The sequence below is a fragment of the Dama dama genome, chromosome 30 (genome assembly GCF_033118175.1).
Source record: "Dama dama isolate Ldn47 chromosome 30, ASM3311817v1, whole genome shotgun sequence".
Taxonomy (NCBI): domain Eukaryota; kingdom Metazoa; phylum Chordata; class Mammalia; order Artiodactyla; family Cervidae; genus Dama; species Dama dama.
The window spans coordinates 37,672,696-37,686,746 of record NC_083710.1 but is presented as its reverse complement, the minus strand read 5'-3'; the positions used below and the strand labels follow the sequence as shown (position 1 = coordinate 37,686,746).

Below are 14,051 nucleotides of genomic sequence, written 5' to 3'. Positions count from 1 at the left end.
TCTAATCTCTCTATTTTTAAAGTTTGTCTTCAATGACTGTGTATTGTCTTCGTAACCAAAAATAATATACATACTGCTTCAGTGAACAGAGTAGTTAGTAAAGCTGTATGCACATAGATAGTTATTTCTTAAGCTACGTTCCTAGCAGTAAAGAACAAAGCATGTGTTGAGTTAAACGCTGTGGACATTCGTGTTCTGCCCAGCAATGCCCTGCCTGCTCGCAGAAACACTGTCCTTCATGTTTGAAAGACTTATTTCATGTCCCCTCTCTTCATACCTTTTCAGCATTATTTTCATTGCAGTGAAATTGACATCAAATTAGGTTTACTGTTTTAACCATTTCCTGGTGAGCAGTTCGGGGACATTAAGCACATTCTCCACCACCATCCCCGAAACGCTGTCCCGACCCCACCCAGGAAACCCCCATCTTCCCACCTCTGGCCCCTGGGGACCACCCTCCTGTTGCCTGTCTCCAGGTCCTGCATAGAAGTGGTTCATCATTTTTTAAGATAAAAGAGAAAAAATTAAACCTCATGGCCCATCCCCCTCAGAAATCACCCAAAGGGGAACAGCTAAACGTTCAAGTGCAGTGTTGACGCAATGTAACAAGCCCTCCGACTTTCCTAGGGCCTGTCCACCTCGTCCCATCCCGGTGCTGTGGTGGGACCTGCGGCGTCGGCCGGGACGCTGCTGGTTGTCGGGGGCACTGCAAGGCCACCCTTCAGGACAGGTAAGTGGGTTGGTGTTTCTAAAATATTTCTTTATTTAATTGCTTGGCAGCGCTGGGTCTTAGTTGCAGCACATGGGATCTAGTTCCCTGGTCAGGGATCAAACCCAGGCCCCTGGCACTGGAAGCTTGGAGCCCTAGCCACTAGACCACCAGGGAAGTCCCAAAGTGGTGTTTTTAATCAATATAATTTCATATTCCCTTGTGCAAATATACATCCTACTTATTTACATTTCATGTGAAACTGTGGGGACATCACTTTGTTAGTAGTATTAATGACATTCTGGACATTTAAGAGGGTGGGAACTTTGGAAAGAATTAGGTAAGTCTCTCAGGGTTACTGAGAGCCAATGCAACATTCTTTATACTGTATATCCTGCTAATTTTGTTTTTGTCTTATATTCATGATTTGTAACACTTTTGTCATCTCTAAGTAATTTTTAGTATGCCACATACCCAGAGAATCTTAGAATAGTAGTTAAACTCAGTGAAGACCTAGGACACTCCATATTTTAGACGTTGGATTAAGTATAAATATAAGGAAATGGCAACCCTCTCCAGTATTCTTGCCTGGAGAATTCCATGGACAGTGGATCCTGGTAGGCTGCACTCCTCAGGGTCGCAAAGAATTGGACACAACTAAGTGATCAACACATGTTGATTAGAAGAAGTGGGTATAGAAATTCAATTTTATAGTAAATGGAGTAATTTAACTTACTGTACTGAAGCAAGTTTATAAAGAAGGAGGCACGAAGATTCTGACTTAATAAAATGTTGTTTACATCATGTTGTTCAGTCGCTAAGTCGTGTCTGACTCTTTGCGACCCCATGGACTGCAGCACGCCAGGTTTCCCTGTCCTTCACCATCTTCCGGAGTTTACTCAGACTCATGTCCATTGAGTCGGTGATGCCATCCAACCATATCATCCTCTGTTGTCCCCTTCTCCTCTTGCCCCCAGTTTTTCCCAGCACCAGGGTCCTTTCCAATGAGTATATTTCATCTAGAAAACTTGAAAGCATAGCTGGAGTGTTGCTTTATAGGAGGTTTTTCTCCCGATAGAGTTACTTATACGCTTTCGAACATGTGTCCAGAAACACAGGTCCAGCGGGGGAGGCGATTCCCACTTTCTTCGGGTCCCTGTCAAGGTCCCTCTGTGGCGAGTTCTCGGACGCCTGGCCTCTGATGCAGAATCCCGGTGGAGGTGACGACGTCTCCTCCTGTGATTCCTGCCCTGAGCTCCCTGGAGAAGACGCTCACTCTCTCGACCCAGAGAACACAAGCTTGGCTTCCCTGGACTCAGACAGCAGTCGGGGTCTGGTCGGTGGAGTGGGGCCCGTTCTAGCTCATCCGGAGACCTTCACAGACACTACTGATTTGTCGAGACTCAGTGATGCACTGCTGGAGCCTGTGCGGGCTCAGATCGTGCTCACTGCTGAAAACCAGCTGCATCAGGGGCGAGGAGATGCCCCACACCTGACCACACAGCCACACGCCCAGGTGAGGCCCCCCGCCAGTGGTGGATCTCAGGATGGGCGCAGTACTGACTCAGGGACGCCCAGAGGGAACCAGGCTCTGACCCCAGAAAATGTGGGCGACCCTGGGGAGAAGGTCTTTCCATCCTTCATACCTTCTTGTGTGTTATAGGAGAGTATGTTTACATTAAATTTCAGGAGTTTTGTTTTTTGTTTTTTTATACTAACAACCCCACCCCTTTGAAAATAATTTATTTCTATTTTATTTTCAATGAAACATTAAATTCCTACTGAGACACTCATTTATATTTTAACCTCTATTTACTCTTTTTTCCCCAGCTTTATGGAGATAGAATTGACATATAACATTGTATAAGTTAAAGGTGTGCAGAGTGCTAATTTGATTTATTGCCAAGTACCTCCTGGCACATCCCAGTTGGCTGCTCACATAGTAAAGAATCCACCAACCAGTGCAGGAGACGTGGGTTTGATCCCTGAGTTAGGAAGATCCCGTGGGAGAGGAAATGGCAACCCATTCCAGAATTCTTGCCTGGAGAATCCCATGGACAGAGGAACCTGGACAGCTACAGCCCACAGAGTCACAAAGAGCTGGACACAACTAAACATGCAAGAAATTAAAAAAAAAAAATTATCAGATTTCTAACTTGTGATTCATTTGTTCCCCAGAATGTATTTTTACGCAATAGTCTTCTTCTGGGTGGTTTAATCCACCCAGAGTCTGACAGTGATAGTTATGGTGGTGGTGGTTTAGTCGCTCAGTTGTGTCTGACTCTTGCAACCCCGTGGACTGTAGTCCAGCAGGCTCCTCTATCCATGGGATTCTCCAGGCAAGAATACTGGAGTGGGTTGCTGTCTCCCTCTCCATGTAGTTATGGTTCAGGATAAAGCAAATAGCAGTGAGCCTCTTCCTTAGTCTGTGTGACTCAAATTTAGTCAAATTTTCCCTCAACACACCTCTCCAGAAGGGAAGAGGACTAAGATATTGAGACATCACTTGAAAAGACGTTTGGGGAATGAAATAGCTTATTCGATTACAGGAAAAGCTTCTGTGGGTGGTGTTTTTTAACAAACATTTTAAATGTCAGCATGAAATATGGGAGGAATGGTAGAAAAGATATGAGGTGACCTGGGTTCTAGTTTCTCAATATATTAAAATCTCTTTTTCTTTTTCTCTCTATTGACCAATTAAGTATAATTTGCCTTCCATCATAGCATTAACATGGTTGGTATTATCATATCAGTTGACCAGTATATTTGACAAAACTATTTTATTATTGAGAGAACCTCAGAAATTTCTATTTCAAGATAATCTGCTTACACTTATGAAAAAAATTTTGCTGTAGATGTATCTGATATGTCATCAATGCCAAATTAGTAGTAAGTTGATGAAAAGTGACTGCAGAAATGAGGGTTTCACGTATGTATGATAATATGTAGTGGCCAGACCTCAGCCCCTCCCAAAGTGAGGTCACTGCCCTTTTTTTGACAAGGGTTACACCTAAAGGCTGCTCCCTGCCAATGATGTTTGCCCTGTGACATGTGTGAGTGTTCCAGGGAGGTCATTTATGAGAGAAGTCTCCTTCCCAAACTCTTTCTAAGCTTTCTCCAGTAGCATCACAGACGTTTTAAATTCAAAGACCAAGAATGGCACTAATCATTAACCATCTTTGTCTTTTAAAGAATAGACTAAAGAATCCTAAAATCTTTGCCTATAGTTGCTTTAAAGAAGTGCAACACAGAACCAGGCTTGAAATGTTTGACAGGTTGAAAATCAGCAGAAGAATTGTCCATTGATATGGACAATTGTCCATTGTCCATAGTTTGTTGGGGTTCATTTTCATCTTTTAAGGACTGTTTGCCCAGATGGAGTGAGTGGGTTGTTAGGAAGTCTTAATTTTTATTCCCAGAGTACATGGGTGCCTGATATTAGGACACCGTAACAGGAGCTTCCTGTCCATGTATCATTAAATTCAGGTGCACCATTAGGAAAAGTGAAGCACCGTCCGTCTTCACAGTCACAGTGTAGCGGTTTCGGTTCGTAAGGTGCTGTGTTCAGAGCTCTCCTTCTGTCACCATTTCAGGGGGACGAAAGGACTTGCTTCTTTCTTCAGTGAAGTGTCCATCAGAGCCTGCTTGTGGACCTCACGTGGCTTCTGGGGGAAAAAGTGAATCTGAACTGAACTGATGTCATTTTAAGCTTCTGAGCCAGGCCCGCCGTGAGCCGAAACCTCAAGGAATGGAGCCTCCAAGCTCTGCATCTTTTCCACCCAAGGAGCGTCTGAGCGGGAGGCCGACTTCTTCGGAGACACAGTGGGCCAGGTTTGCAGCCTCCGAGCTTAGGGGCATAACGAGAAGCAGAAACACAGTCATGCTTCTCTTCGTGGTGGATGTGGTGGTTTTGCCGAGACTGAAGGCCCAGAGTATAACTTCTCATTCACACTTTCTGGAAATAATTTCGCATCTCCTACTAAAAGTCAATGTCAGATCGGTTACCTAGTTTTTACGTAGGATAGGTTCACAGGTGAGTGTTTCTGTGTACTGGAGGTCACCTTTTCATCATCTGAATAATCAGCGTGGGAGGTTAGAATTGAGCGACCTCACACGGTCTGCCTGAGTCATGGCTTATCAGATGGTGGCCTGGGAATCAGAAGAGATCAAATCTTACAGAATCGACACTTCTCCATCAGCCACTGTCTCATCAACCCCAGCTGAGTTAGTGACCAGAGGGGCCTGAGTTAGTGAATGTGGTTGGGAAAGGGCTACCCAACCCCTCCCCCGAGTTAAAAGTTCCTTAATCCTGATCCTAGATTAGCAGATTTCCTCGAAAATCCACTGATATGGAAGCATTTGTTACTTCTGTCCCTGGGACTGAGCTCAAAAGATCCAGATTTTCTCTTCTATAGAAAAGCGGTATTTATAATAATCTTTTGTTTGCATCGTGTTTTATAATAAAGGCTTTAGAAATGCCAGCACATGGTATGTCCATGCCACTGAAATACGATGCCAGGTGAGTAGTCTTAGGAGACGACTCTGCGTATTAGGACCGAGAGAACAAGCACAGTGGGTGGTTGTAACCACCGTTGTGTCGTCTGATCAGCACGTTACAGGGCTCCCTCCAATCTCTAAGCTTGATCAACACAGCAGTTTCCACCGCAGCGCAGCTACGCTGGATTGAAGAGTCCAGTACTTCTACAAAGGTGATCCATCCCTGCCACCTTGGTGTTTACATACTAAAATTTGCTCTACAGCTAAGACAGAAACAAACCCAGCTCAGTCATGAACCAGGGGACGGCTCCTTAGCTCTTCATCTGTGCACCCTGGAGAGGATTTATTTGAGCAGGATTTCTTTCTTTTCCTACCACGTTCATAATCAGTCCTGGCTGTTGCCTTTTAAGTGATGACTATTAGCTTTGTTCCATTTGCACTTAAAAAAGACATAAACCTTCAAACATCCGTGCGTTAGAGATGCTCACATATTTTGTTTCCGAGTTGCTCCTCCAAAATCAGTGTCTTCTCCTGACCTTCCAAGTGAGCACTGGAGGCAGTTGCCGGTGGTCCAGTGGTTAGGATTCAGCACTTTCACCGCCAAGGGTCTGGGTTCAATACCTGGTCAGGGAACTAACATCCCACAAGCCACATGATACGGCCAAAAAAAAAAAAAGTTTGAAGTGAGCATTAGAACTCTACCTTTCCCAGGACATTGTTACTTACCTCTTATTACCCCGTGCTTTTCTCTCTTGCATTCATGAGCTCTCACAAGACGCCCCCATCATGTTCCTCCATCCACAGCTCAGGCTCCCTGCAAAGACACAAACACCCCTGGGTTTGGTGTGTTGTGTGTGTGACCTCCGTTCCTTGGACTGAAATAGGAAATTAGAGCATCTCACAGTAACGCGTAGCCTTTCCCGTCTACCTGGTGCCCAGCCAGAGTTAACTGATTTTCTTTTTTCTCTTCCGTTTTTTTAGTCTAAACCAATGATTCTTAAGCTCTGGCATGCACCAGCTCTTCTGAGATGTGCCTTTAGGAAACTCATGCAAAGTACTTAGGATCTGAGCACTAGAGGGCTAGGAAAATGCAGAGTTCATCTTAAGTCACATGTGCTGTAGTCTGCAAACCAATCACTTTTGTTACAACAGGGTAGGCCAGGGCAGTGTTCCTTTTTATAACCAGAGTATATCTTCCATGTGTAGGAGCCCTCATTAACGTCAAAGGCAAACACTTGCAGGAGAAAGCTAAGATTGATGGAAAAGAGGCTCTGGCTCCAAATCCTGAAACATCACTTCTGATCAATAGAGATACTGTTGTTGTTGTTTAGTTGCTAAGTCGTGTCCGACTCCTTGTGACTCCATGGACTGTTGTCCACCAGACTTCTCTATTCATGGGGATTCTCCAGGCAAGAATACTGGAGTGGGTTGCTATTTCCTGCTCCAGGGGATCTTCTCAGCCCAGGGATCGAACCTGCGTCTTCTGCATTGGCAGGCAGATTCTTTACCACTGAGCCACCAGGGAAGCCCCAGCAGAGAAAATTAGGGTTACAAATGGATTTTATTTGATACAACATTTGAAAAATCTTGGGTTATTTTTATCAAGATGAAGACATTGTACTACCATGTACTATGGAAACAGACAATGATGTTATATCCTGCGCTCTTTGTAAACACTGGAAAGGACAGTCCAGCTGGCATCTCATATCATTGGAATATTGGCAGCACTAGGATAAACTCAGCTGCCGGCATGCCAGGAAATCAGCATCAGGTGATAACAGGACTGGACGTGTGAATTCTTGCTACTTTCTGTGCCACAGAAACTCACCAACAAGGATGAGATGAGGATTGGACAGCAACCACTGAAAGGCATGGGTTTTCTGATTTTGTGTATATGGAATATATTTTTCCAATATAGATTTTTCTACTTTAGATAAAGTGTTCATGTTGCTGTTACCTAGGTCAAGCACTGTTGTCTGTGCTAATAAAATAAAAAAAAAAACATAGAAAAGGAAAAATCCCATCATTGCTTTAAGGCAGTCAGCTTGCATCCATTTAGACCTCATCTTGACTATTTTGCATACTGGAATTTATGAATTTGTAAATGTTGGTTTCCTTACACAACTAGTTTTGTAAGACCTTTTTTTATTTGTGAATAAAATTGTTACCTTGTATTCTTGTCGACACATTGGGTGAGAAAATGATGGATGGTGTGAATGCAGCTGTGTTTCCCCTCCTGCTCCCCATGGAGGGTCTCACTAAGATCGTGTCCTCCCCACGACCCCTCTCTGGACCTCTGACCTCTGAGGATTTAGATTCCTCCCTGGTGACCAGGTTACATCTCTCAGGCATGAGGCGGGTCAAGCTACTAAAAATGTTCTAAGTTATCTGAGAGGTTTTGGTATGAAGATTTTATCATGATCTCTTTTTTTGGTCCTTCATTTTGTGACACCAAGTGGGAAGGTCTGAAGAAGAAATTCTCCATTCATCTCTTTGGAGGTCAGTGGGGCTGAGGGGACGAGGGGCTCCCCCGGGGCAGCAGTGGTTACCTGAGAGCCTCTTTCCTCTTGGCTCCTTCCCTTCTCCTTCCTCAGCCCCCTCTTCCTCCCCTCAGTAAAGCTTTGAAAGCTGTTCCTAGATTTTGAGAGGATTTTAGACTTCCTCAACAAAACATGGATTATTCATTTTTTGAATTTAATTTTTATCTTAAAGTTGATTTACAATGTTGTGTTAGTTCCAGGCATGCAGCAAGGTGATTCAGTTATACGTCTATCTATTCTTTTTCAGGTTCTTTTCCAAAAAGACAGCTTCCCTGATAGCTCAGTTGGTAAAGAATCTGCCTGCAATGCAGGAGACCCTGGTTCAACTCCTGGGTCGGGAAGATCCCCTGGAGAAGGGTTAGGCTACCCACTCCAGTATTCTTGGGCTTCCCTTATGGCTCAGCTGGTAAAGAATCCGCCTGCAATGCGGGAGGCCTGGGTTCGATCCCTGGGTTGGGAAGATCCCCTGGAGAAGGGAAAGGCTACCCACTACAGTATTCTGGCCTGGAGAATTCCATGGACTGTATAGTCCATGGGGTTGTAAAGAGTCGGACATGACTGAGCAACTTTCAGTTTCCAAAAATAGGTTATTTAAAGTGTCACCATGTTCTCTCAGCTTACTGTTCAGTGTCCCTGTGGACCCCATAGGGGTCCACACATAGGAAGGACACTCATCACCTTCTTTGCTCTTTCCCAGTGTCCGTACAGAGCGGGGTGGGGGCTGGAGGTGCCTCCAGCTCTCTAAGGAAGGCAGCTCAGATCTAAACAGAGTCCCGCAAGGGGGCCTGAAGGACTCTGCCGTCACTTAAACAGTACATATGCGTGATGATCACCATGATGAAGGTCGGTTGGCAGCTGCCTACTTATCATTCTGAACTTGTCTCTTTGCCCCATTTCAACTTGAGCAGCTGTCTGGTTTTTTTAAAATGTATTTGGCACCCGATAAGGTATGAAAATATAGCTTAAATGTACCATTCAGTTATCTTGTAACTAAATGTCAGTCTGAGGATTTCCAAAATCTTCTATAATTTCTAAGACATTTCACGATTCAAAAGTGGTCATTATGCAGAGTCAGCAGAGGAAGGTCAAAGCTTTCTTTCTACCCTCCAGATTCCGGTAGGCAGCGGCCGGGTCCTTTCACAAACCACAGTCGCCTTTGAAGTGGTGTGATTTATGGCTGCTTTCAAATCAACCTCTCTAAGAGCCTCGAATGTTAAAAACTTAACCAGCAAAACACTTTCTCTGGAGCCATGGGTGGTCTTCCGAGCCAGGTTTCAATGATTCATCTGTAAAAATGGAGGATTTCTTTTTATCTTAATTTCTAACGGCATTAACTATTCCTGTTAGAGACAGAAAGAGCTGTGTTCTCTGTATTTTGTTTGGGGTTAAGCATAGCCAGCAGGGCCCTGCAGAGGCATCTCCTCCCTGGGGTGGACTATTTACAGTCAACAGAAGATCTGAGAAAAGGCTGGTGATCCTTTAATTGCAGGTGAAGGGAGGCAGGTGGCCCATGCCTGGCACACGTCCCCTGCAGTGTATCAGGTAAGAGCTGTCTCCCCTGAAACCTAATCAGGAATCTAATTCCTCCCGGAGGCCTGGCTCTGAAAAAACGCTGTTTCCTGTGTCAGGCCTGCCTGCCTTCCTTCAGTGTGTATTTGTAGAGTCATAGAGTGCTGCTGTTTAGTTGTTAAGTCGTGTCTAACCCTTTGCAACCCTGTGGACTGTAGCCCACCAGGATGCTCTGTCCGTGGAATTCTCCAGGCAAGAATACCTGAGTGAGTTGCCATGCCTTCCTCCAGGGGCTCTTCCCAACCCAGGGATCGAACCTGGGTCTCCTTCATCGCAGGCAGATTCTTTACCGTTTGAGCCACCAGGGAAGCCCTGGTCACAGTCTGTAGCTCCATGGGTATAAATGTTGGTTTTTCTCCAAAACTGAATCCAGTGGGTAGAGTTACCCAATCAAGGATATGCCCGCTTTGGAGGCAACTCTGAAAGATGCATTTGAAAGAAATCTTAAGTAACAGCAGCATTATCAGAATAATGAATTGCCCAACCAAGGAACGAACATCTTTGAAGTTAATGATATTTATCTGAATATTCAAGGTTTGGTTTTCTTTTTAATCTCAATACTTAACTGGTAGACCTTGTATGCCGGACATTTCTGTTGGACGTGATGAATATGCTCAAAGCCAGATTCTTCACTTTGGGACCCAAGTGTGACGTTTGAAAACAGCTCATGTCTTCTTCAGCACATTTACATCCGTTTTCTCGTTTGACTTCAGGTCTGTCCTACGAGCAGGATTATGATCTTCCTCTTACAGAGAAGAAAATGGAGATTCAAGACAGTAAACACCAGTCTTAGAGTCAGTGAATGGTAGAAAGTGGTAGAAAACATGGGGAAATTTTTCAGCCAGTAGTGGTGGAGCTGGGACGTGAACTTTGGATTGCAATCTCGGAGCCACGATCCCCCAGCTGCGGAAACAACTGCAGAGTCCCTATCCACACTACAATGTGGGGAGTGGGGACCCCAGCTTCTGGCCACATTTGTGTGGGATGAAGGCACGGGCTCCTGGCTTCATCTTACAGCCTCAGGCTGGAGCTGGAAGGACCGCAGAGATGGGTCCAGCAGTTTCAGCCCAGAGATCTGAGGAGGCTGCCCCAGGGAGTGAGAGAGGCCTGCGGGCGGTCCCTGGTCCGTCTCGGCCCTGCTCCAAATGTAGGACCGTTCACCTCTTACTGTGCAAATGCGCAGATGTAAGAACAGAGAATCTCCACTTCGTCCTTGGTCTCCTGGCTCCAAGCATGGAGGACAGCCGTGGCTTAATGAAGCTGGACACCAAGGCCAAATTCCAATGAGTCCTGCCGCCAACAGCTGGATGAGCTTGGGCACATCACTGACCTTAACAACCCTCCACACAGATGGAAGCATACGATGTTTATCCCTTCGTGGCTGGTTTGTTTCACTGGGCTTAATGTCCTCAAGGTCCATCCATGTTGTAGCCTGCATCAGAAATCCACCTTGAGTTGTTTTTTTGTTTTTTTTTTTAACTATTTCTGTGCAAAATGGTGACTATTTCTAACTCTCCAGAAAGAATATTGTAAGAATCAGAAAATATCTACAGCTGTCACAGAGGGGTCCTCAACAAGTGGAAGATATCATTATTTCTACATGTATTACTAGTGTAATAAGATGTGGAAACAGTCTGCAAGCAAAACGCAAAGAGTCTTCAGACAAAAAACAGTGCCCTGTCATTCCAGTGAGTGAGGAGTGTTGCTTCCCATGAACCATCAGCCACTGCAGCTGCCCCGGTGGTGCACCCGGAGGGGATTCAGGATGCAGAAAGATAGGACATTGGCCCTGGACAGTTAAGATGAATATTGAAGGAGTAATTTGAATGAGCTCAGACCTCTTGCCTCTTGCCGTACACAAAAGAACTGAAATCGTTAACTTGAAGTATCTGTTATTTAGGCTCAGTGGTAAAGAATCCACCTGGATGAGAGAGATCTGGGTTCGATCCCTGGACTGGGACAATGCCCTAGAGAAGGGCATGGCAACCCACTCCAGTATTCTTGCCTGAAGAATCCCATGGACAGAGGAGCCTGGCGGGCTACAGTCCAGGGGGTTTTGAAGACAGACATGACTGGGTGACTAAGCACAGCAGTTATTTTTGACCAGCGGTCATCATTTGCTGTTTCACTACGTGTTTGGGGGTTTTGGTTTTTTTTTCCCCTCCCCAGCAAACACACCTGCATATCCTGACTCTTCCCTTCCCTCCCCCGAGCAGTTTCTCAGAGGGCCCGAGAGGCCGTCTCCTGAGCTACAGTCCTCAGTGAACTCTGGGAATAAAACCCAACTTGATACTTTTAGGTCGTGCGTTCTTTTCCATCAACAAGTCACAGCTACCTGTTCATCTCAGCCGGTGGGGCTTGGGGTGATTTCGCTGCTTCCCACGGTAACATGGGGTTCTTTAGAGGCAGAGGGAGAGAAAGGCCGAGCTGTGGTCTGGGGGCCTTGTTTCTCCGGGAGGAGGTGTGTGTGCGGGGTGGGATGGGGGCTGCGAGGAGACCAGGGTGTCTGGGGTGACAGCGGCTAGGAAGTGGGTGTCGGCAGGTGGCCCAGGGTGCATGCATGCTCCCCTGCTATGTGGGGGCTGGGGTTCCACCAGTCCTTGCCGGGTGTGTGCATGCACGCTAAGTTGCTTCAGTCTGTGTGCTGCTCCTTGCAGCCCCGTGGACTGTACCCGCCAGGCTGTCCATGGGATTCTCCAGGCAAAAATACTGGAGTGGGTTGCCATTTCCTTCTCCAGAGGATCTTCCCAACTCAGGGATCGAACCCACATCCCCTGCATTGGCAGGCAGGTTCTAGTGCCACCTGGGAAGCACCCCATTGGATAAACCTGTCTGATGCCCCTCCGGGAATGGAGACGGGCCTGGGCAAAACCGACCACCAGGAGATGCCCTCATGGGACTTGGTCCACACTAATAGCCATAGACAGCTCTTCCTCATCCTGCTGATGGAGGCCGGGAAGGCTAGCTGCAGCCACAGGGCCCAGCACCCAGTGCTGTCCATCAGTGAGCGGGGAAGACCTGGGCGGTCCCGCAGGAGAGCAGCCGAGTGAGTGAGCAGCGGGGCTCCACAGGCCCCCCTGAGCTTCAGGCCTCGGGACACTGTGGGGTACTGGGGGCCCCAGTGTCTCCGAGGCCCACACCCCCAGGCTCAGACCTCAGCACCACGACCCCGAGCACTGGGGGCGGTGGACAAGCCTTCTGGGAATGAATGAATGAATGAATGAATGAAGTCGCTCGGTTGTGTCTGACTCTTTGTGACCCCATGGACTGTAGCCTGCCAGGCTCCTCCATCCATGGAATTTTCCTGGCAAGGATACTGGAGTGGGTTGCCATTTCCTTCTCCAGGGGATCTTCCCAACCCAGGAATCAAACCCAGGTTTCATGTACTGCAGGCAGACTCATTACCATCTGAGCCACCAAGGAAGCCCAGCCTTCTGGGGAAAGACGCGCTAAAGCTGGTAGGGGAGAAAAGCTATTTGGTGGCTTGGCTGCTTTTCATTTGCTTTTCTGGGAGCAGAGGAAGCTGGGGAGCAGGCGGAGAGCCTGCTGGTGGCACCGGGCTGAATTCCTTCCCTCGCCACCCGCCTGTGCCCACCCTGCAGGGACCTGAGCCCCTCTCCTGCTAGGACAGTGCTGGACGGGGGGTCACCAGCTGGGAGACGGTGACCGAGCCGGCTGGACCCTGGAGGTTTCCCGAAGACCCCAGTCCCTCCCAAGCGTCCTGCGTGTGGGGTGCCCGCCCCAGAGGGGCTCGGTCCACGGCCCAGCAGCAGCTGCTCCTCCCCAGGTGTGGTCTGCCTGATCTGATCTGATCTGCTCCTCAGGGCCCCAGATCAGAGGGAGAATTTCTTCTTTCTTGTGGCTCCTTTGAAGGCCCTGGGCTCACATTCCTTCCCAGGACGTCTGTGAGCCCAGCTACGCTCCCCTCGGCCCCTGGGGCTGAAGCTGAGATTCCATCTTGCGCCAGGCTGTGATTTCTCCTAACCATGGGGCCCCAGCCCTGCCTCAGCCCCAGGCCCAGCGTTGACAAGCCTGCCTTGGCCTTGCCCAGGGAGTAGCTTCTGTGACGATGTCCTGGAATCAGGCAGCTTCAAGGCTTGGCCCAGAGCACAGAAGAGCCCCGCTTTCATGCCCTGTTTGCTGTTGCCTTCTAGAATCCCTCAGTACTTGTTTGAACCTGGAACTTTGTGTTCACTCTGGACCAGGCCCTAGTGGGGTAGAAGCCGGGGCCCAGCCTGGAGCACATTCATGTGACCACTGAGGGCAAGCAGTCATGGGGAGACATCAGGGGAGGGTGAAGGAGGTGGACTTGGGGTCCCCCCCCCAGCTTCTCCCCTCTCCCCTGCACCAACCCCCCTGTGTCTCTCATTCTAAAGGCCCATTGTGCTTGCTGGGACCTGGGCCTAAAAGGGTGCTGGGCAGCTCTGTGCCCATGAGCCAAGTCACCCCTGCCCAGGGGACAAGGAGTGGGTCCCCCTGCCTCGGTTTCACTGTGTTGGAAGCATCTCAAATCAAGGTGCCTTGAAAACGAAGATGAAACCTCTTTTGGATTTCCGGGTATAGGCTAATCAGAGAAAATGAAATGTCTTCTGAAATGTGAAAAGTAGTAAAAGCAGCTGGTGATGGCTTCACACGGCAGGCATGACCCTGCAGAGACTGAGAATGGGGTGGGGGTGGGGAGTGGGGAGGGCTTTGTGATGCTCAGAAGACCGTGGTCCAGTGTACCCCAAGAATCC

General features: G+C 47.7%; 1 protein-coding gene across 1 annotated transcript in view; it reads left to right on the top strand.

Moving 5' to 3' along the window:
• TNFRSF19 (TNF receptor superfamily member 19) overlaps positions 1 to 7,378 on the top strand; it is a 91,914-nt gene extending 84,536 nt beyond the window's left edge. Inside the window, exons 8-10 of the mRNA XM_061133211.1 lie at positions 628 to 730; positions 1,820 to 2,225; positions 4,303 to 7,378. Of these exons, the coding sequence (XP_060989194.1) occupies positions 628 to 730; positions 1,820 to 2,225; positions 4,303 to 4,335 (542 nt within the window). The 3' untranslated portion in view covers positions 4,336 to 7,378. The remainder of the gene's footprint in view (positions 1 to 627; positions 731 to 1,819; positions 2,226 to 4,302) is intronic.
• Positions 7,379 to 14,051: the final 6,673 nt, after the last annotated feature.